Genomic DNA, 22,570 nt, shown 5'->3' with positions numbered 1-22,570 from the left:
TCACTGGCCTCGTTTGTGTTGTACCACCACGTCTTCTGAGTGGGTACCGGCTCCCTCCCCCAGGGGTGGGAGTGAAGAGCTGGGAGATGGACTTGACAAACCCTTGGAGAACGACGCAGAGGGTGTGTGGAGCCCTGACATCGAGCAGAGTTTCCAGGAGGCCCTGGCCATTTACCCACCCTGTGGACGCAGAAAGATCATCCTCTCTGATGAGGGCAAGATGTACGGTACGCCCATCTCTACTGTCATGCTCTCGGTTTACCTCTGTCCTTTTGACAGGAATGATGAAGCTGGAGACAGGGAATGATGAGGCTAAGTGTCCTTTGTAGTGGTGAAGATGAAATTAACTAAAGCAAACACTAGATTTACATTTTGCAGAGTTTGTTAACATAAATTATATTGTCATCACAGTTTCACTGTGTGCATCATCAATATCGCAGCAAACTGCTTTTAATTTCATATGTTTCTTCTGATAAGGCCTGCAAGAGAAAGAACCTTTTATGCAGTCATCAGTCTTTCTGTTTGACACACATCCCATAGGACATGAAAAATAGTGGCATAACGTGGCTGTTTAAATTTAAAAGTGAACATACTAGCGCGCAAACCCTACCTTGCTGTACACGACCTAACGTTGTAACTCGTTTCCACTGGGTGGTACGTTGCAGAGGTTCATAAACTTATCACTGCTTGCAAGAGACCTGAGACATAAACACCAGTGTGCTTTTTAACCTCACTTCATTGTACACAGACACGAGAAACGCAAGGAAGAAGATACCAAAGGACAGGCGCAGCAGGCAGTAGTTGGCTCTCCTTAATACATTGAACCATAAACTAGGGGTGCAACAGATCAATGATGATCCGTGATCTGCATTGATCTCTGTCTACGTTCTGGCACACACATGGTCCGTGGGTCAGTCACGTGACTATCCGAGGTGTCACCTGCTCAATCCATAACGAGACAAGCACAGCAGTGGTGGTGGTGGAGGAGGAGAGGAGCTTGAAAAACCACCTGCATTAAGTCGGATGTGTGGGAGCATTTTGCTGTAAATACAGTGATGTTACAAACTGTAAAAATTAACACACAAACACACACACACACACACACACACACACACACACACACACACACACACACACACACACACTCGCATGCCTCCAGTCTGACGGTGCAACGCCGCTCACTCGTATCTCCGATACCTGAAGGCGTGGGGTAAAATGCCTGGGACAATAATTACATTACCGTGGTTACTATTAGAAAGTATAATTAAGGATATCCGTAATCATAACTGCACTAGTGGAAATTAAGTTTGAGATATTTGAGAATCCCTAAAAGCCTAAGAGGGCCTTTTAACATGTCTTACGCAGACTGAAAATGTATTCCAGATTTCTATAATTCTGTTGTTCCTCGTAGAAATTAACATTCCAGATATCCATAAAATTCTTACCGATCATTCTAGATGGTAGGAATCATTCAGTTAAAAAATCTTTGACATTATAGATATTATAGAAAGTAACTGCGTTAAATGAGTCTCGAGGAAAATGTAATTTTGTATTTACTGTGACCTGAAAACTCAGTGATCTACAACATCAACCCTGGTCCTCATGGCTCACTGTCCTGCATGGTTTCCATGACTACGTTTACATGCAGCCAATATCCGGGTTAAGATCGGGTTAAGGTCGGTATTCGGGTTCCTGAGTTGATCAGAATAACCCGTTTAAAAGCATAAATAGAAAGAGTTACCCCTAACTTGCATAACCCGATTTAAATGCGGACGTTGGGGTAGCGTCAGGACGTATGGACTACGTCCAGACACAATATGCGTCATTTCCGGTTCTTCTTGTTCCGGTATCCGTGAAAACAACATGTTTCCCAGTTCGGAAGAGATAGCGACCGCGTTTGCGCTTTCGTTTCCTTGTCACTCCAAAAGTGTGGTGCTGTGCCGCGACTCGCCATGTTGCTCCAACTTGTTGTTTACTTCCGGAGTTCTGGCGCATACAAGACGTCTCGCTACTCAAAAGACCAAGATTCCTTGCGAACAGAGCATGCGCAGAACACACGCTTTGATGGGGATATCCCGATATGCGTGTACACGACCAAACATTCGGGTTAGAAAAGGGTTACCCCAGGTGTAGTAACCGGGTTTTTAAAAACCCGGTTATGAGCATATCCGGGTTTTTGGCGGTGTTTACATGGACCTGCGGAACCGGGTTATTGTGAATATTCGGGTTTTAAAAGGGTTACTGGCTGCCTGTAAACGCACTCCATGTCTCTGCTTCAGCACCTGATTTACATTGGCTCCTCAGGAGCTGCAGATGCCTGTTAATCCCTCATTCATTTAAGTCAGGTGTGTGGCAGCAGGAAAACACTCTGGTGTTTAAAAGGGCAACATGGAGAACAGTGTGCCCTTAGGACCAAGGTTGGGAAACACCGATCTACAAAATAGAGAGCAAAGTTATTTGTCATTTCTTTTTCCTTTCTTTCTGCTGATACGAAAATGATCTGATCTGTGACTCAAAACCGTGATATGATCCTAACCGTGAGTTTTTATCCGTTGCACCACTATCTGCAATCCGTTTATTGGAAACAAGACATTAGATTCTCCACACAGCTCACAGAGGGTTGTTTTTCTGCCTCTGCTTGTAAATGGTAAATGTCCTGCATTCGTATGGCACCTTCTTGGGGGTCTACTACCCCCCAAGGCCCTTCACAACACAATCATTCATACACCCATTCACACTCACATTAGCACACTGGTGATGATGAGCTGCAATGTAGCTACAGCTGCCCTGGGGCACACAGAGATGAGGCCTGCCAAACACTGGTGCCACGGGTCCCTCTAAACACCACCAGCAGGCAAGTGTCTTGCTCAAGGACACAACAGCAGCACTCTCTGGCAGGAGTCGAGATCAAACCTGCAACCTTCCGATTATTGGATAACCTGCTCTACCTCCTGAGCCACTGCTGCCCAGAGTTTAACAGTGCCTCCAACAGCGATAAAGGCAATCAAGGTGCTGAAGGCAGCATAAGAACATTGCATTTCACAGGAGACCAACACAAGCTCAAACAAGCAATAAAACTATAGAAACAGCTGAAATCAAGTAGTAGAAGAAAAAGCAACATTGTAGTGAGTTTTTCATGTACTACGCCGGTGCTCATCTGATAGAGAGAGGGAGCTCATTCCAGAGCTTAGGGTTCCAGAGAAGAAAAGGCTCCTCCCCCGTTGAAACCATACTTTGCCCTTGGGATCACCAGTAAATCACATTTTTGAGACTGGAGCTCACAAGAGAGAGTCTAGCAAACCAAGAGGCCAGACAAGCACATTGGTTCTGTACCTTGCAAGCGTTTAACAGCAAAAAGGAGAGTCTTAAACTGAATTCAAAAATAAGCCTTAATCCAATGTAAGAAGGCCAGAACGGGTGTAATATGATCATAGCGCGTAGTACCAGTCAGAAACTTGGCTGCAGAGTTTGGAGCCATTTGAAGCCTGGAGATATCAGCTTTGTGGAGACCAACCCAAGCATGAGGAAATTGAAGCATGCGTTACTAACTATAAATGGCCATGTGATCATTAGCTTATAGGCTTGATTTTAGCCAGGTGACACTACTGTCAAAAGGCTCACAAGATTACAAGTTTGGCTTTTTCAAGGCAAGATATGAAGACTTTTGCACACCACTTTATGTACATCACATATAAACCATTTAGAACCTTAGAGCGACTTTGTGGGTAGAGCCTTAATAAGTGCTACTTGTTTGACACAACCTCACAAATCTGACCTATGAACTAGGATAAATCACTTTACCTTCATAGATAATAAACTTTCTATTTTCTTTTTTTGGAAAAAAAAAACATTTTCAATGACAGTGACCGCTCTTAAAAATTTCCCTCCGCTGATTTCACTTCTGTTCCTCACTCACTCTCTCACACACACACACACACACACACACACACACACACACACACACACACACACACACACACACACACACACACACACACACACACACACACACACACGTTGTGTCCATGTTTCCCATGCAGCTGTCTCTCACTGAAGCTCCACAATAGAAGAAGATGGCGTGAAGTATCAGAAATACTCGGGACACTTTTGATTTCAGACTTTTACCAACAACAGAACTTCCTTAGTGAGTTTTTGGATGATGTCACTTCCTAGCAGGTGTTGGGAAGGTGAGGTTGCTGCAGCATTTTACCGAAAGATGTTTGGGGACAGATGGTTTGGCCGTAGTAAAGCCCTCTGCCCAACTGTTTGATAGTGGATCTGCTTGATGGAAAACAGGGCGGACACTTGCGGTGGAGTTTTCAGACAGCGTCTGTCATCACCTTGTTTTGTCGAGCCAGACAGCTCCTTTAAGTGTATGCTTTGCCTAGGCCAGCTCAGCCATCTATTGAGGTCATGGGCATCCTCTGATCAACTGTTAAACCCTTATAAAGGCTGTAATAATAGTTGAAGTGGGGCATTATAGGGAGGGGCAGGTGTTAGGGTCGGAATGGTCAGTGGGGATTTTAGCAGGGAAGGCACTGAGGTACCCCTTCCTCTCTGTGGGGGTCGGGGGCAGGTGATGCAAACCAGGGAGTGCGTTGGCTTGTCAGGAATGGCATGTGCGCATGGAAGTCGGAGGTTCAAGGCAACTTGGCTGTAACCCTAAACTAGAATAGTCGTTTACCCTTTGAGCGCCTGGGGGTGGGGATGGGGGGTATACGAATAAACACCAAGGTGTTCAGTGGTGTTTTGCAGGGTTTCAGGACACACCTGTCCAAATGTCTGAGAGTGAGAAAAGCAGAAGCTGTAGCTTTTTTACCTTCACGTGTTCACATCATCTCTGCTCTACAGATTTCTGTCCTACTCGGTTCTCTTTGACCTTTGTGAACAACCTCTTCTGTCATTATTGTGCGTCTGCTGTTTGCGTCGCCTTCAGCTGCTCTCTGAGTTCTACCTGACATCCTTGTGACAAATCTGGATTTATGACTTGAGACAAAAGCATGGATAAGGTTCAGCTTGGCTAGCTCTGACCCTCAAACCAACCACAGCAGCCCTTCCTTTACAATCCTCAGCCTCCAGGGCACGCTTTTATCGCCATCTCTTTGGTTGCTTCTGGTCAATAACTCAAGTCATTAAAGCAACCACAATCAATGCAAATCCACTTGGAAGGTCTTTAGTCTTGTTGATGTTGTTTAAGTGCTGATGGGTGGTCTTAACTCAGGTGGCCAAATCAAATATCATCTGAGAATGTCTTTAAATGCATACATGACATTGTGAGGAGGTGATGTAGTTTTAGAAAGGCTATTGCAGCTTTTTGCACAGCCTAAATATGGATTCACAGACAAAACAAACAAAAATATGTGTCCGTCTGCTGAGAGAGGCACGCTCTGAATTTCAGGTTGAATTCCGATGTGATAAATGAATGCAGTTCTTCGCTAAACAATATGATATTGAGTCTCCAGACAGCAAAATGCAAGGAATGTGTTCATTTTGCTTTATATGTTGTAAGCTCTTAATTGAATGGAATGTTTTTACCCCATGTTTTGGTTTTATGCCCAACATTTTCCTCATAATGCTCTGGACCTCATTCACCCTCACGACCATTAATCTACAAAACCTTGAGCACGCTTATTAGTCAGGGTGTCATGGTTATTGTGGTGCTTATGCGCTCCAGTTGTAATTTGACATTCATCTGCCAAGAAAAACATGTCCTGCCTTGTGTGGCTCTCAGCGAGAGAGTTGCCTTATGGTGCTGCAGTATTGGAGGAAAAGTCCCAAACTTGTACCCGTGTGCTGAAAGCTCGCAGGAGAACAATGAAGCCCTGGAAATATAATTATCTCCTCTGTTTATTGGCTGCCATACATCTGCCATTGTGATTTATGCGCCACTTTTGCAACTGTAATTATTTTTTACGTGTGCAGAATCCTTGTTTGATTAAACCACATTTAGTCTTGCATCACTCCATGTATCGTGCAGCTGTTTGGTTTTGTCTCTGTGGATTTCTTAGCATCTGCATGCCAAACACTTCTCACATGTTGATGCATCTGATATTTTTTTCAGGGTAAAGGAGTGGCAGTGTGAGTGAAGTGGAGGAGGTTAACACTGCTCCTTTTATTAGGCAAAACTTAAACCAACCAAACAAGAATGGAACACGCTCCCGCTAAGATTAGCACCTGAATCATTTCATCACTTTGCCTGAAGTAGTCTAGCAATACAAGGTGCAATATGATAAAGAGGTCAATGAAAAGTAGCAACAAGTCTTCACTCAGGTCCAAACTTTTACAGGAAAGTGGGAGATTCTCCATTCACCTTGACCATCTGACCTACGGGAAACATCTGATGCCTGCATGCATTATTGGTTTCTTTCCTCGGAGCAGGCTACGGATCAGTTTGGCTAACATATCAATCAAAGATTAACTTTATCCCATGAGTATCACGAGTGATTCACACTGAAAGTTTCTGAGGGATTGGGAACATGTATGTGGAATATTGGCATTGTTAAAAATGATTAAATAGTATCGTTAACCAAATAATTTTACAGTGAAATTTTGATTAGTGATTAAAAATGATTGTTTGATAGGTTTGTTTTGATCAAAATAATGAATTGTTTATTATAAATGTGTTTCTTCTGAATGACGCAGCAACTTGGTAGCCTGGCAAGCCATCCTATGTGAATATGCAGTCTGGTCACAACCCATAAAGAGAGCCTCACTCAGGTTGTCTTTCAAACTGTCTCTACATGCTATTGGACAATGAACAATCTGACTTACTCACCATTACGGAAGTCAGTCAACAGGGTTGTCTACCATACACTGTCAATGAAGATGTAAATTCATACCAAACCGAGTGCTGTGATTGGCACACCAAACAGCAAGAGCGCTGAGATTGGTCCACCAAACAGATAGAGTGCTGAGATTGGTCCACCAAACAGCAAGAGTGCTGAGATTGGTCCACCAAACCAATAAAGCTCTGAGATTGGCCCACCAAACTGATAGAGCGCTGTGATTGGCCCACCAAACAGCAAGAGTGCTGAGATTGGCCCACCAAACCGATAGAGCACTGTGATTGGCCCACCAAACCCGATACAGCGCTAAAATTGGCCCACCAAACAGAAAGAGCGCTGTGATTGGCCCACTAAATCGATAGTGCTCTGTGATTGGCAAGGCACAAGACTGTTTAGGCCTGTTGAGGCTCTAGACTGACCAACAGAACAAAGGCATTTTACTTCTGCTATGGTCTGTCTACATTTCTAGACTTGCAGCTTGTTTCTTTGAGCAAAAAACTCTACACTCATATTTATCAGTAATGAAATTCATGAGGAGTTAATGTTTATTTGCTGCTTGTTGCCTTCAGTTATCTGGCTGACATGATTGTGACCTATATAATAATAATAGTGCATTGAACTTATATAGCGCTTTTCTAGACACCCAAAGATGCTTTCCACACACTCTCACATTCACACATTGCTAGTGATGGTAAGCTACTTGTAGCCACAGCCGCCCTGGGGAGGTCTGACAGAGGCGAGGCCGCCATTTGGTGCCTCTGACCACCACTAACACAGGCAAGATGGGTGAAGTGTCTTGCCCAAGGACACTACAGCAGGATGCCCCTGGCGGGAGCTGGATTTAAACCCATGACCCTCCGATCATGAGGCAACCCGCTCTACCACCTGACCTACTGCTGCCCCACACAAGCTGCATTCATGTTGGTTTGATAGTTTGATATTTATTATTGTTGTTTTGGTACAACGTGTTAAGATGTTTTGTGGGTTTTGTCATTTAGATCTTTACTCTGATTGGTTTGATTTCTGACCCTAACCCTAATACGCTGCAGGCTCTCACACTGTAGTTCCTCCTGCTGTGGTTTAACCCCTGGTAGATTATTGTTATAGATTAGCATCACACCCCCTCTGGCCGTAAAGCATCCAGACAGAGTATCAGAAGCCATATCCTGTCAGATAGGCGTGTGCTGACCTCTAGTGGAGGAGCTACAGGTGGAAAGGGCCAATTTTAATTTTTACATTTATTTGTGTTGTAAATTTACATAATAAAAAACAGTACAAAACTATTGAATTTTATAAACTAGAGATTTTTTATTGGTATTGTTTCAAGCTTTAACAGGTTAAAGTTTGTGGTTGATTCAGAAAAAACATCTTTGATTGGCCATCTAGATATTTATTTAGCTGCTTTGTTTTTACCAGAAAATTTTCTCTGGCATCTCACATTTTGTAAAATGATTACTGATCATGTCTACCAGCCATTTCCTCAGCCCAAACAGACAAAAATTATAATATAATTGTACTACAAATGGCTTTGTAGAAGGTTTGGTAACAGGCGGGGGCGGATTTAGGACTGAAGAAGATCCGGGGCTTAACATACACACACGCTCGCACACGCACACACACGTGACACGCACTAGTCAACATCATATATATTTGTCTTGTACCACATAATTTTTAATCTGAAGCTACATATTAAGCATATTCAGGGCAGAGTATTGTTCCTGTTAGTGTTTAGTGTGAGATGATAGTAAATATTCCCTTTCTTTCTCCAACAACTTTAGCTGATAGTAAGCTGACTTTAGGCAAACCAGCAGCACAACAAATATTTTCAATTAAGACTCACAAACCTGAGTCAGCACCAGTCTCATCAAAGCTGGGGTTCTGTCGCCGTACTTTTTGTCTAAAAAAAGTCCTTATGTCCATCTTCACGCATGCGTTTCAGGCAGAGAGTGTAGAAGAAGCCGGCTGCTGAAGGGCTTCTTCTTCAGTGGTGGAGGCTCAGGCAGGCTGTATACAAACTACTGCCAGCTGCTCCCTCTCTGTTGGACTTTGGTACTGCATGTTACATCCGCGATTTAGATCCGGGGCTTTTCATGAAACATCCGGGGCTTCAGCCCAAGTAGCCGGGCCTAACGCTGCCCCTGGTAACAGGTTTCATTTTGTTTCCAGGCTTTGAACGCTTGAACATTGCTGTTTGCGAAACTTTTCTCTCTTTTGCCAAACAATCACTATTACATGTGTTTTTCTTGGGTTCATTGTTGTTTCACAGCCACAGCCTCATTTTTCTTTCATTTTATGAAATGACTGCAAACGTTGTGGCTTCTTTTCTTTCCAGCAAAGATTCAAAATCAACAAGTGGTTTCCTGGCGGTGTTTATGAGTTCTTTATTTATTAGTTTATTTGTTTATATCCTTTCCAGATATTGGCTTATCGTTGCCCATGTGATGACTCTGACACGGTAAACCTTCCACTCCACTAATAATTTAACATTTTTGTAAACCATAGCATTCACAGAGATCCCAGCGCTGCACACCCCAGAGGAACCTCTTCTTAACTGAGAAATTCCTTGATAAGATTAGAAAAACTTCAGACATGGATGTCAAGGTTTTTGACAGATGTATCAGATGTGTGAAGGTTTTGAAACTCTTTTTATATTCATGTTTTCCAACATTATTAATGATTTTATTTTCGTCAAAAATAGTCGACCTCTGCCAAACATCCCTTCAACCTTAGAATAAAAGCTAGAATCAGCCTGCCTAATTGTCCATGCATATTGCTTATTTCTTTGTTGCAACACCCACTTACCTGGAGGAGGAAGTAACAGAACGCACCAAAACGTTTGACTGTTTAAAGGGTTTTAGAACTAATGTGATGCTTAGCTGGTCGCTGAAATAAAGGCTCAGCAGAGGCATTTCAGAGCAGCTATTGGGGGGGGAAATAACATCCAACCAAGACATTCCTGTAACCTAAATGTGACCTTTGTTTTCTTGAGAAGTCACCCTCGGTCATGTGGACAACCTAGAATTGTGACCCTGGAAGCTACTCAGATTTATGTTTCTGTGATACAGCACCTGGTTTCAGAACATCTGTTGCTGTATTTCTGACACAAGCCTACATGTTAAAGTAATCGAAATGTAATGTTTGGCTCAGCAGAATCACTCTGAACCGGCCAATAATGAAGAATGTCAGGAATGTAGCGAGAGAAACTCAGATGAAGGGAGGGTGAGAGATCAGACAAGGCCAGCAATGACCGCAGCTCGATTGAGGAAGGGTAGATTTATGAGTGGCCCGGCCCAGGGGCTGGCTTTGAGGGGCCTTTCCTAACCCCATCCACCTCTGCCTGACCTCCAGCACCAGCCCAAGATGGAAGGAGAGGACTTGGTATACTGCTGCAACAGCTGTTTCATTGAGAAAGTATTTTATTCAAAAGCATGTAAGGTGGAAATGTACAACCGGCCACTACTCAAATTCCTCTAGAAATTTTGTTGTGTTTCTTAATCAAAAGTTTTTTTCAATAGGGGCAATCGCAGCAGAGGAGTTAAGTGCCTGCCCTATAGCCGGAGGGTTGCAGGTTCGAGCCCCATCTGTGCTAGTCGTCATGTCATTGGGCAATACACTTCACCTGCTTTGCAACCTCGCCTCTGTCGGTGCGCCTCAGGACAGCTGTGGCTACATTAAAGCTCATTACCGTCAGTGTGTGTATGTGTATGTGATTGGCTGAATGTTAACTAATTGTAAAGTGCCTTGGGGGGTTAGAACCCTAGAAGGTACTATAGAAATACAGGCAATTTACCTTAAAGAGCAAGCCACCTCCAAATCAACCCTTTTTTATGACAAACTATATAGACGAGTGTCTAAAGCCCCCTTCAGACAGGCCATGAAAAACGGAAATGTTCCGGACTCTGTCCGTAAGACCTTTCTGTCTGAATACAAACATCCGGATAACGTGTTCCGGAATTTATCCGGACGAAGCCCCTAGTAACAGGTCCGGACTTGTCACGGACAGGGTGGCTGCTTCAGACTGGTGAGGTAAAGTTCCGGACAAGAGGGAGGGAGAGGAGGAGGGGACCGGGGGACAATGTGCACACCTAGATAGCCCGCTGCTGTAGCATGCGGCGAATCACGGCAGCTCGCCTCCTACGGTACCGTCTAGACGCGCGACGGAGCGCTTCACACCGCTTCCGTGATTCCTTTAACCATTGAGCTTCATCATCCAGGTCTCTTATGCATCTTCGTGTGCGCAGAATTATGCTTAAGCGCCTCGTGATTTTTATCTTGAGAGGCGCTATAGAAATGATGTTTTCTTCTTCTTCTTCTTCTTAACATGAGTCCGATTCTCTCTCCCCCCACCACCACCCCACCGCCGTCAGACATCTGGAACTTTTCCCTGCTGTGTGAACGCAGCCGAAAGGACAAGTTCCGGTACAAAAGTGGTGTGTCTGAAAACACAGTTCCAGTTAAAAACCGGATTGAATTGTCCACAAATGTTCCAGAATGTCAGTCTGAAAAGGGCTTAATTGTGCTGCAGACACGTGTAGTCAGTAATCTGACACTTTAGTGCATCTTAGTTAAAATTGAAATATTATGCCTAAACTGTCAGTGTTGCACCCTCTTCAGATAAAAACTCTGCGATGCATTTGAATTTAAATCTGCCATTGCTATTGGCTAAGAGGTACCCTGTGGCGTTAGCTGGTACCATACGATGTCACAATGCCGTTGTGAGCCTGTGCGTTATTTGCAAGTGGCTCCACCCACTCGGTCTGCCAGGCAACACCATTTGTTGCATTTTTCTAACAGGAAGTGGGAGTGGAGAAAGACTCTGGTAGAGAGTGACTTGCTCTTTAACAACTAGACAGCCTCCTGAACTGTTTAGAGAAATGGGACTGAGAAGCTAATGGCTAGACAGACTGTAGACAAAGGTTTTAGTAGCTCTTTTAAACAGTTTTAAAATTTCCCAAATCACTAATGCAATTTTTTCTTTAAACCATTAACTTCCAGTTTTGAATTAAAAGGTTAATTGTATGGAATTTTGTTGTTTTTCAGAAGAGGAACGTGAACTTCACCTCCAGTATTTCTGGTGCACCCAGGGTACAGGGTCCAACAAGGATCTCTAAACCTCCCACAAATATATAAAATGTATGGTACTACAGCTGCTGTCAGACTTGTCATTAACTTTATTCAAAGGGTGTTACAAAAGCTATCCACAACAGGAAAACATTGTGTTTAGAAATTGGGATACATAAAAATACTCCAAACTGGCCCCAAATTTCGTTTAAGTTCCATTGACTCAGTTCCATGATACAGTATGAGGGGGAAAGACGTTAACTCTGGGCAACGGGAAGGATTGTTTTTGGATTGAAATGTGGCGTGGGCAGAAATGCAGACATGAGAAAGGTTGATTGATACAGCTTTTAGTTTAGCTTTTGTCATACATGATAAGTTAGACTCTTTGCTAAAAATGTAAGCTGTGTAGTGTAGTATTTTATTGCAACACTTTTTGGGCGTGTGTGCTTCTGGTGATATTAGTAATTCACAGCTCCTTGGTTCTCAGAAGAATACCCAGCTGCATACTCTTGGAAACCCAGACTTTGTGTTGACTGCCCTCAAGAAATGTTTCCAGAATCAGATCCACCCCCCCCCCAGACAGATCCATGACTGCAGGCGGTGTGATAAACAACATCAAACTGTGGAGCAGTGGGTAATCATATATAGTGTTCCTACTTTGCTGCAGCCTTGGCCGGCCCAGGTCGTGTCTGTGCTCTCCCCCATTGGACATCATGATCTCATCGTTGTGTGACCGAGTCGCCTCTGATCTCATGGGTGTGTTGGAGGGTATTTTTGACTAGTCGAGCACTCACACCAGGAGTGGCAGGGCATCTGATACGAGTGCATCAGGCAAAGCGTCTTTGACTTGAGAGTTGTTTAATGCCTGAAATGTGAACCTGACTTCTTTTAAAAAGCATACAGTCACACTGATGAAAGCAGTTTGTCCTTCACTTGGTTGTTGGTGGAATACTTTTAAAAGTAATTTCTACTGAAATGAAAAAAAGAAAGAGAACAATACAGTTCTGCCTGGAATAATGAAACTCCAGTGTGTGTCCTACTTTTTAAAACCTGGTTTGCAGAAATGTTTTACTTCACAGGTGAATCCAGTTTGATAACAACTTGTTTCCAGAAGTTTTTCTAATCCCAACAATGCTTGAAAACGTTTTCAATTCCCTAGAATAATGTCATTCATCTGTGCCCTGCTTAGAGAATCCTGTTGGATGTGCACTATGAATCGTACCATAGTGAAGATAACCTGCAGGGAGCTGAAGGGAACTGCAGCTGTAACGTGAGGAACTCAATTCGGGCAATGTGGTGTTCATTTGAGGTCAAGTCCCTGTGAGGACTTTGACAAATGTCCTCTTTTCTGCTTTTCAAGAATTGGATTGGAAGGAACATTTTCTTAATCCGTTGGGAATTAAAGAAATGTGGATTTAGCGGCTTGAACAATCGTCTGGGAGGTGCACCTCCTGATAAACACGAAACGGCTGAACAGCTCAGTGTGAATAAACTGGGCTGCAAGACATCACAAAGCAGGGTTTAGTCCACAAAAGCTTCAGGATAAAAGCAGCCATACAGTCGAATTATTGGTGTGTGTGTGTGTGTGTGTGTGTGTGTGTGTGTGTGTGTGTGTGTGTGTGTGTGTGTGTGTGTGTGTGTGTGTGTGTGTGTGTGTGTGTGTGTGTGTGTGTGTGTGTGTGTGTGTGTGTGTGTGTGTGTGTGTGAGAGACGCTCTTCACAGCAAAATTCATGCGTCTTGGTTCCGTGCTGAAATCTACTATATTATAAAATCATCTATAAACTTTTTTGAGAACATCTGATAAAAAAATGCTTGAAGGAAAAACAAAAAACGTCTACATTTAACAACAGTTTTAAAACACTGCTTTGCACCGACTCTGCAGTTTTTGTTTCATCTCAGTTCTTCTTAAAGCCTATAATTGGGAGAAAATATTTATTTTAATTTTCTAGTTAATTAAAAGAATAAAGGTCTGCCAGAGGCCATCTCTGTCACTAACAGAGTTGGATTTTTACAAAATAAATGGAGCTTAAAGTAATCAGATTATAATAATATAACTGAAAAATGAAACAGTTTATCACATTTGTAACAAAAATTTGAACGTCTACTTGGATCTATTAGATCTGTTTGTATGTTATTTCCATTTCTTATTGTTACAAATTCCCACAAAGATATAAAGTTGTAGCTCATAACAGTTTGGATTCCCTGTGGTATTTTTAAGACCTTAAAAGTGCTTGAACTAGCAAGAAACAGTAACTGGAATTAGCAAAAGGTACTTTATTTTATTTAGCCGAGGAATTAATATAATCATTTTGAACATATATGTACTGGTCACACATGCTCACCAGAGTAAGATGCTGGAAAAACTATAAAAACTATCACAGTAAATAGCCTTCAACAGGACACATACTTCTGTAACTGATTTACTAGTCACTGGTGTCTTTTCAATAATTATTAACAAAACATGAACAATTTTTTTTAAAGAACCGAGACTTCACATCTGAGCGGGCATGAAGGTTGGACTCTCAGTTTCACATGAGCGGCTCACGTCTTTTTGTAATCCATCTAATATCCGATCACTTTAGCTGACGAAATTCCTGATGTGGTTTTGGGGCAGGTGTCGGGGGGTCAGCTGATTGAAAGACTTACGGAGCGTGCTATGGTCTGACCAAAGCATCACCATGTCAGAGAAAATCTTACAACTTTGTACCAAGGTGTGTGTCGTGACCAACCCTCGTGTTAACTCACATGAGGCCGTGGTGCCAAGAGGGCAGTGGTTGTGTTTAAGAGGTGGTGCGAACCCAAGGAAAGGAGGGGAGGGTGGTCGGCCATTTTTAGAACTTTTTCAATCGGTCCCTAAAGGGTCCAACATTTTAAAGATCATCATCAAATATATATTTTTAATCACAGGATGGCCTAAAATGCAGGGAAATATTATTTACAGTCAACATTTAAAGAATTTTACAACATTTTGGACTGTGATGTACTTAAATGTGTGTGTAGGTGTGCAGCAGAAGACATCCACCAGAAACAGAGTAAATATTTTATCCTGTAGCTTTGGTGTGTGCTAGCTAGCATTAGAGCAGGGGTATTCAATTCCAGGCCTGGAGGGCCGGTATCCAGTACGCTTTAGTTTAAACCCTGCTTCAACACACCTGATCAATCTGCAGGTGATTAACAGGCTTCTGCAGAGCCTGATGAGCTGCTGAACAGGTGAATAAACCACTGAATCAAAAGTGTTGGAGCAGAGAAACCACTGAAACGTACTGGATACTGGCCCTGACCAGAATCCAATACCCGACATTAGAGTGTAAACTAGTTTAAGACTGTATTGATGATCTGTCAGATGGGTTTGTTTAGAGATGTTATTTGGTTTTAATGCTCTGAAAATGTAGTTTTTCTTTAAGGGACTTTTAGGTCTGACACAGATCAGGGGAACCACATGGACGTTATCCTCTGGAGTGACTGAAGAGTTATATGGTGCAAGTTAAACATTTACTGAAAGATAAATGCATATTCTATGAACACTGACACTTACATATACCAAGTGACCCCCCGCGACCCCACTGGACCTGCCCACCTGTCACCAGTCTGTATCATGTGTGTCCTGAGTCCAGTCTGAGGATTGCATGGCCGAAGCCTCCACCTGCTCTGCCAGTGTGACCTGTCTGTCAGCAGCACTCATTGCAGAGATATGAGCTCAGCGAACGCTCAGGGGCCTCAGACTGGTGCAAGCTCTCACTCAGACAGGGGTGTATACTTAGAGATAAACCAACATGATAAACTTACACTTCCAGCGTTCAGTGTTGACACTCTTGACAGCCTCGTTCTTGATTTCTGCACGTGTGTTTGCACACTTATCTGTTCACATGTGCGTGCAAACACTTAAAATGTGAGTGCAAGCAACGTTTGTCAGTTCATTTATCAAATCAGACTGTTTCCATCAGAAAATCCTTTGTATTTTAATTTTCTCTTCTTTGGCCAGGCAGACTGAAGGTAAAAGTGGGTGTTGCATCACTTTGTCACTTTCATCAGTTCATAATTGTTCCTTTCTGTTTTTTTTTATGTATTGAGTGTTCCATTTTTCAAAATATTCATTAATTATTTATTTAGTCCCCGTCTTTTGTCCATTAACGTAATTTTTTCTGGCCTCTCGCAGGACGAAACGAGTTGATCGCTAGGTACATCAAACTTCGCACAGGGAAGACACGAACCAGGAAGCAGGTGAGTTCTCTGTAAATGCTATTAGCTGCAGTCACTATTTTTGCACTTCACTACAAAATCCTGTTGAGTGATGTGCCAACACGCAGTGGAAACCCCTCCCCCCACACTCTACCAGCCCCTCCTGTTTGGACAACCAGAGCTGATGATAGATTTAGGGTCGGGGCCCAATGCACAGATGCTATAGGATCATGTGTCGGTGTTGTTTCTTCAGCACCTCATGGATCTGTTGCTAGTTAGAGGGGAAGAGAAACTGGGGCATACCGTGCTCCAGATGGGAGATGAAGGAGGACTTGGAACTTATTTGTACTACGGTTTCTGTTTTGAAAGACCTGATGAATGAGGCGGTGATGGATGTGCTGAAGAAGGGGGACTGCTAAGTCATCTGACAAGAATGTATAAAAGAAAAATGACAAGCAAAAAGTAGCATTGACGACTCATATGAGAGCTTGATAGTGACATAATCAACAGCCTGATTTCTAAAGCATAGAAGGAGCTGGGGTTGAACCAGTAACCCACCGATTAGAGTACAATTCCGGTCCTGGAGGGCCACAAACCTGATTTCAATCTGCAGGTGATTAACACGCTTCTGCAGAACCTGGGTATTCAGGTGATTCAACCACTGAATCTAGTGTGTTGGACCAGAGAAACCACTAAAACTTGATGGATATGGGCCCTGCAGGACTGGGATTGAATAGCCCTGTCCGGACCTATGGATCTCTTATTGTGAATATGAGTCAGTTATTAATGAAGATGCTCAATATTGGCTTTTTATTCTTTTTAATATTCTTGTTTTTGCTTTAGTCGTTTATCACTGCAGGGGAAACTGCTACTTCACAAGTTGTGCCAAATAAACTGGAATGTCTCAAAAACCTTTCCTCAGATCTGTCATATTTGGACATTTTGATAGAGAGGGAGGAGAAGTAGCTTAAGAGTTTAAAGTATAATATGTGTATGGTATGTGAAAGTTAAAAGAGCCGACATTTACCAATATTACATTTTAATGACGATATCAGCCAATATTAATGCTGAACCAATAATATTGAACATCCCTAATTGTTGACGATTGTCAGATTTTTTTCATTGCTGGGTAGCAATGACCTGGTTGCGGACTTTAAAACAGTTTATCTTTTAAAAACTGATTTTTGAGGCTCAGATATGCATTTAGTTGGACAACCATTGAATTAAACCACAAAATGCTTTTTTTTTTTTTTTTTTACAATATCTGCAATTGAACTAGTCTGTTTTTTTTTTTTTTTGCTTGTTTTCTGCTGTTTGGTCTGAGAACCTTGACCCCAATAGAAAGGTCCAAAAGGCTCTGCTTAATCTCAAATCCCAATCTGTCCTATGACTACAATTCAGTTATAATAATGTATCAAATGATAACAACAGAGTGAGGGGGTCAGTCATACTTGTGCAGAGAATTATCACCTGAATCAACAGCTTGGCGCAAGTCCACAAAGCTTAAAGGTGCAGTATGTACGAATATTGTGAGAATTTTACAATGAAAAAATCCCAAAAGAGTCTAATGTTTCAGTCATTTTGGAAGGAAGGTTATACTGAAACATATTCATATCCAGCTGGCTGTGGGGATGGGCAGTTTTTCTCCTTTCAAAACAAAGGAAGGAAGAAATGGTAAATGGCCTGTATTTGATATAGCGCCCTCTAGAGTCCAAGAACCCCCCAAGTCGCTTTTTAACACAATCAGTCATTCACCAGTTCACAAACACATTCACACACTGATGGGGATGAGCTACGATGTAGCCACAGCTGCCCTGGGGTGCACAGACACTGGCACCACCGGTCCCTCCGACCACCACCAGCAGACAGGGGGGGGGGGGGGGTAAATGTCTTGCCCAAGGTCACAACGACAGTGACAAACTGAGCAGGACTCAAACTTGCAACTTTATGATTACGGGGCGAGCACTTAACTCCTGTGCCACCGTAAGGAGAGACACAGCTACTGTTTACCATCAGTGAGTGTGGGGTTGCCATGTCTCCTGCGAGCTAATGCTGCAGCGCCGACAATAGTAATTTGATGACAGCCAGCAAAAAGCTCCAGAGTTGTTTAAAGTGGTTGCAGTAACCAAAATTTTCCACAGGATGCCATGTTTACTTCATTTATACTATACATAATACACCTTTAATAGTGCATTTAATTTTATAGTCTCTGAACAGCTCTCAAAAATACACTTTTAGGTCACAGTTTTATTATTGTGTAGTTTTCTGTAACAGAGGCTAGCGGATTCACTGGTCCGTACTCTTATTTATGGTACTTTATGGTTACTCTATGGTTTATACTTCCAAATGGCAAAAACAGAACTGTTTCTGGAAGCTTTACTTTATGTTTCCTTACACAACTTTCTAAATTAATCCGACCAGAGCTGCTTGGAGCTTTGAATAACTGGGCAAAGTCTAAGATGAGTGGGTTAGTGTGTGACGTTGGTGAAGTTTCCTGCAGTTGACCAGTACAGAACACAGCTCTAAAGTATGTGCTTGTGTCTTCCAGGTGTCTAGCCACATTCAGGTTTTAGCCCGACGAAAGGCCAGAGAGATCCAGGTGAAGCTGAAGGTACGCTACGTGAGTCACCTTCTATTTGTTTTTATATTATAAATAAATTACTTACTGTTTTGTTTTGTTATGTGTCTTAAAGCTGTAATCTGTTAGCCTAGTGAACTAGACCAAATTCTTGCTTTGCAAAGTTTGGTCTAGGCATGCTCCATTGGAACCTCTGCAGCTCCTACCAGGACTCTGGCTGGCCAATCACAGCTCTCTAGAGGGGTTTCAAACACATAAAGAGCTGTGATTGGTCCATTCGGAAGGGTTGTACACGCTTCAAACCCCTCGCTTCACAAACAAACACATACACATGTGCACACACTCACATGCATGCACATATGCACGCGCACACACACACACACATGCATGCACATATGCACGCACACACACACACACACACACACACACACACACACACACACACACGCACACATGCATGCACATATGCACGCACGCACACGCACACGCACACACACACACACACATGCACACTGATACACACACACGCATGCACACACACACACACGCATGCAGGTACGCACACATGCTCTGTGTGCTGTAAAAGCATGGACAGCGGGGTGGGGTGTGGGGTGGGTGGGTGGGGGGGGGGGGGGTGACAGCTTAACCCTTTGATGCATGAATTATGATATCTTCAACCATGATCTTTTTTTACATTTTTTTTCATTCGTCTTTAGATGTGGATGAAACAAATTTCAACCAATATTTTTTGTAAAAATTTATAATTTACAAATAATTTATTACATGTCCACCTCAGTGGACAGCGTGCATTCTGAGCATGAAATATGTTGGTTTGGCTTACTCAAGTACAAATGGAGGGGATCAAATGCAAGAAAGTCTTCAACAGCTGTGCTTAATAGCAAAAATAAATAAATAACAATTTTGAGTACCTGTCCACTGTAGTGACCATTATGCACCAAAGGGTTAACTTAAGTTGATGACTCTAACTTTGGTAGTTGCTTTGGTTTCTCCATTCCAACGTAACCCTGTAGGGCGTGCTGGGACCCGGGGTTCATTCGTTGATTGACAGCGCCCTCTTGCCCATACACAAATCTGTTGGTCAGTGCTCTGTCACATTGCATTATTCTTTTATTAAATTTCATTCATTGTATGAATTTGAGCTTGTAGCAGTTGTAGGCATCGGCCAACATCAATAGTGAAACAGTCCAGTGTGGAAGTGAACATATTTCACAAACACTGTATCCTGCTTTCTCTGACTATAAATAACCTAACGCATGTGTCATGAAGCAAATGAATCCCTGCATTATTGCTTTTTGGCTTTACATCTGTTTTATTGTACAGTGAAGGTTTTTCCAAGTGCCATGTTGAAAGCTTACACATCCATGTCTCCCCAGTATTTCTCAGTTTGCATTTCACATATACGCACACATGCTGACAGCCACAGCAGGCGGTCCTGCTCTCCCTCACCTTGGACGGCAGCCACCAGGGTTCAGCTGGCAGAGCTCTGTGCCGGTCACAGGGTTGGCTCCTGTGATCGGCCTTTTTAAAAACATCTATAATGTAACTGAGAGCTCTGCCACATGTACCCAACCCCCCGTCCTCCCATGTTTCAGCTATGCCCTTGTGTTAGCCAGTTCTGGGAAGAAGAATGCTTCGAGTGGCCTTGCCCAACTGTTAAAAATCCAACTTGCAATTTGTCTGGAGAGCTTAAAGTTTTAAGTCAGTTGAACGTTTTAACTTGCAAAATGTTACGGTAATACAGAAAAAACAAGCACCTAAAAAGTTGACTGAACTTAAAATTGTATTGCAACTGGTTGCTTTACTTTTTTAAGTTCACTGGACTTTTTTTTACAGAGTGAAGTGGGGCTCTGAGATTTGCAGACCGCTGAAGGAGGAGGTTCAACTCTATCACCCGTTTACCTCGACAGCAGAAGCTCAGCAGACAGAGCGGGTTTTCTTGTAATTGGTAGGCTGCGGGTTTGAACCCGACTCCCACCAGAGAATGCTGCTGTTGTGTCTTTGGGCAAGACGTTGCCTGCTGATGGTGGTCAGAGGGACCAGTGGCGCCAGTGTTCAGCAGGCCTTACCTCTGTCAGCGCGCCCCAGGGCAGCTGTGGCTACATTGTAGCTCATCCCCACCTGTAGAACCCCAAGAAGAGGCTATGCAAATACCGACTATTTACCATATTCTCTGTATGAAATCTGTTTAATGACAATTGATTGTTGCTGGTTTGATCCCAGTATGAGGAGAGTATTGATATATCACCTTGATGGTTGCCTTGACCTCCAGTGCAGCCTCTAACAGAAGCTAGTTGTCATCGCAGGCTCGCCCCTGCCAAAGCAATAAACTTAACTCCTGACCCAAAGGCCCTTGACTGTAATAGTACCTTGTTTCCAGCTCTCTGCCTGGCAGGGATTCACCAGTGATGCAAGACGGCCTCAGCCTCTCGCTTCCCCTTTTTTTGGGCTCTGCTTTTATTAGCAAGAAAAGTTGGCTGTTGACTTGAACGGAGTAAGATGAGGGCTGTCCTTTTGTCAGTTTATCTTAATGCTTACCCTCTGTCCCTCTCCGCAGGACCAGGCTGCCAAAGACAAGGCCCTCCAGAGTATGGCCACGATGTCCTCAGCTCAGATCATCTCACCCACAGCCTTCCAGAACAAGATGGCTCTCCAAGGCCTCTCTAGACCAGCGTATCCCACTACTGGTGGGGTGAGTCCTGTCCATCATGCCAGTCACACCAAGCTTGGCTCTTTTTTATTTTACTGAAAACATGGCAATCATCATGAAGCCATTCAGCTTGAAAGTTCAAGTGCAGTTAATGTGATTTTATTTTTATTTTATTTTTGAGAAGTGTTTCAGATTTTTCACATTATTTCTACAAATTGGTCGAACAGATCCTCGTACTTTGGTTTTATTTTCTTTGACAATTTATCTTTTGCAGCATCTATGAAGTTAAAACGTCTTATTTAACGGATCCACGACTACAGTTTAGACAGACTAAAACTTTTGTGATAACCTCTTTTGTTATATTGACAACCACAAGAACGATTTGACATCACATTTACCCTAAATACATTATTGTCAGATGCATCCTTTAGCCAAAACTTGCATTTAAAATGCTAATCAAACGAACTTCTTGTGCCTCAGCAACTGTTTGGAATTATTTTATCGAGGTTAAGTTCTTTTGCTTTTCCCAGTTCTGGCACGGGACACTTCCGGGACAGCCAGGAGGCCACGAAGAGTAAGTACTCTTTCTGCTTCCTCTACGGTGCTGTCCATGAGTAATTTCTCATGCGATTAGCTTAACAATCATCAGATAAATTTCAGTCAAGAAAAGAATCTGAGAACAAATCAAAACAAGTCAGAGCAATTAGAAAGAGAAGTCTTCAGCTGTCTGACATTCAACAATCCTCTGTGCTCCCCGCGTCCCTCGAGGTCAGGCAGTCCAATTAGTACATGAGATGGGGTCATGAGGCAGAGTCGGAGAATAACATGCCTCTCCCTCTCTCGTCTGTCTCCTCTCCCCAGCATTAAGCCCTTCTCCCAGCAGAGTTATGCCATGCAAGCATCAGGCCCGGTCCCAATAACAGGTGGGTGCTCCCTCTCCTCTCTGTCGCGTTGACAGACGCCTGTCATGTCAGCAAAGTGATGCAAAGCTCAGAAATGACTTCTTTTTAAATGCATTTTTAAGTTAAACTTGGCCTCTATAAAACAGCACATGTGCACATTCTCTGTCATCTGTTGTTTGCAGGTTATGAAAGCACTCCGGGGCTGTCCATGTCTCCTGGTGGCCCCCCTTGGCAAGGTCGAAGTATCGCCAGCTCCAAGCTACGAATGCTTGAGTTCTCCGCCTTTCTGGAGCACCCTCAGGACTCAGAGACAGTGAGTGTAGCTCCATCCATCTGGGACTATGTGGGAGTTATCATCATTTAAAGCCAAAATAATAACTTTAAAAAATATTTAGA

At 43.0% G+C, this 22,570-nt stretch overlaps 1 protein-coding gene across 5 annotated transcripts in view; it reads left to right on the top strand.

Annotated features, from left to right (window-relative positions):
* The window catches only part of LOC107388431 (transcriptional enhancer factor TEF-3), a 38,662-nt gene continuing 16,092 nt past the window's right edge, over window positions 1–22,570 (top strand). The window contains exons 1-7 of one of the 5 annotated variants that reach the window (XM_015963959.3): window positions 1–227; window positions 16,004–16,068; window positions 18,575–18,637; window positions 21,180–21,314; window positions 21,803–21,846; window positions 22,134–22,195; window positions 22,357–22,487. In XM_015963959.3, the coding sequence (XP_015819445.1) occupies window positions 221–227; window positions 16,004–16,068; window positions 18,575–18,637; window positions 21,180–21,314; window positions 21,803–21,846; window positions 22,134–22,195; window positions 22,357–22,487 (507 nt within the window). In that variant the 5' untranslated portion in view covers window positions 1–220. Of the gene's footprint in view, window positions 228–16,003; window positions 16,069–18,574; window positions 18,647–19,683; window positions 19,703–20,459; window positions 20,571–21,179; window positions 21,315–21,802; window positions 21,847–22,133; window positions 22,196–22,356; window positions 22,488–22,570 lie in introns of those variants that run through there. The other 4 variants (XM_015963958.3, XM_015963960.3, XM_070550302.1 and 1 more) reach the window with 4 other exon arrangements.

The sequence above is a fragment of the Nothobranchius furzeri genome, chromosome 4 (assembly GCF_043380555.1).
Source record: "Nothobranchius furzeri strain GRZ-AD chromosome 4, NfurGRZ-RIMD1, whole genome shotgun sequence".
NCBI lineage: Eukaryota > Metazoa > Chordata > Actinopteri > Cyprinodontiformes > Nothobranchiidae > Nothobranchius > Nothobranchius furzeri.
This window is presented reverse-complemented; position numbering and strand designations above follow the sequence as displayed.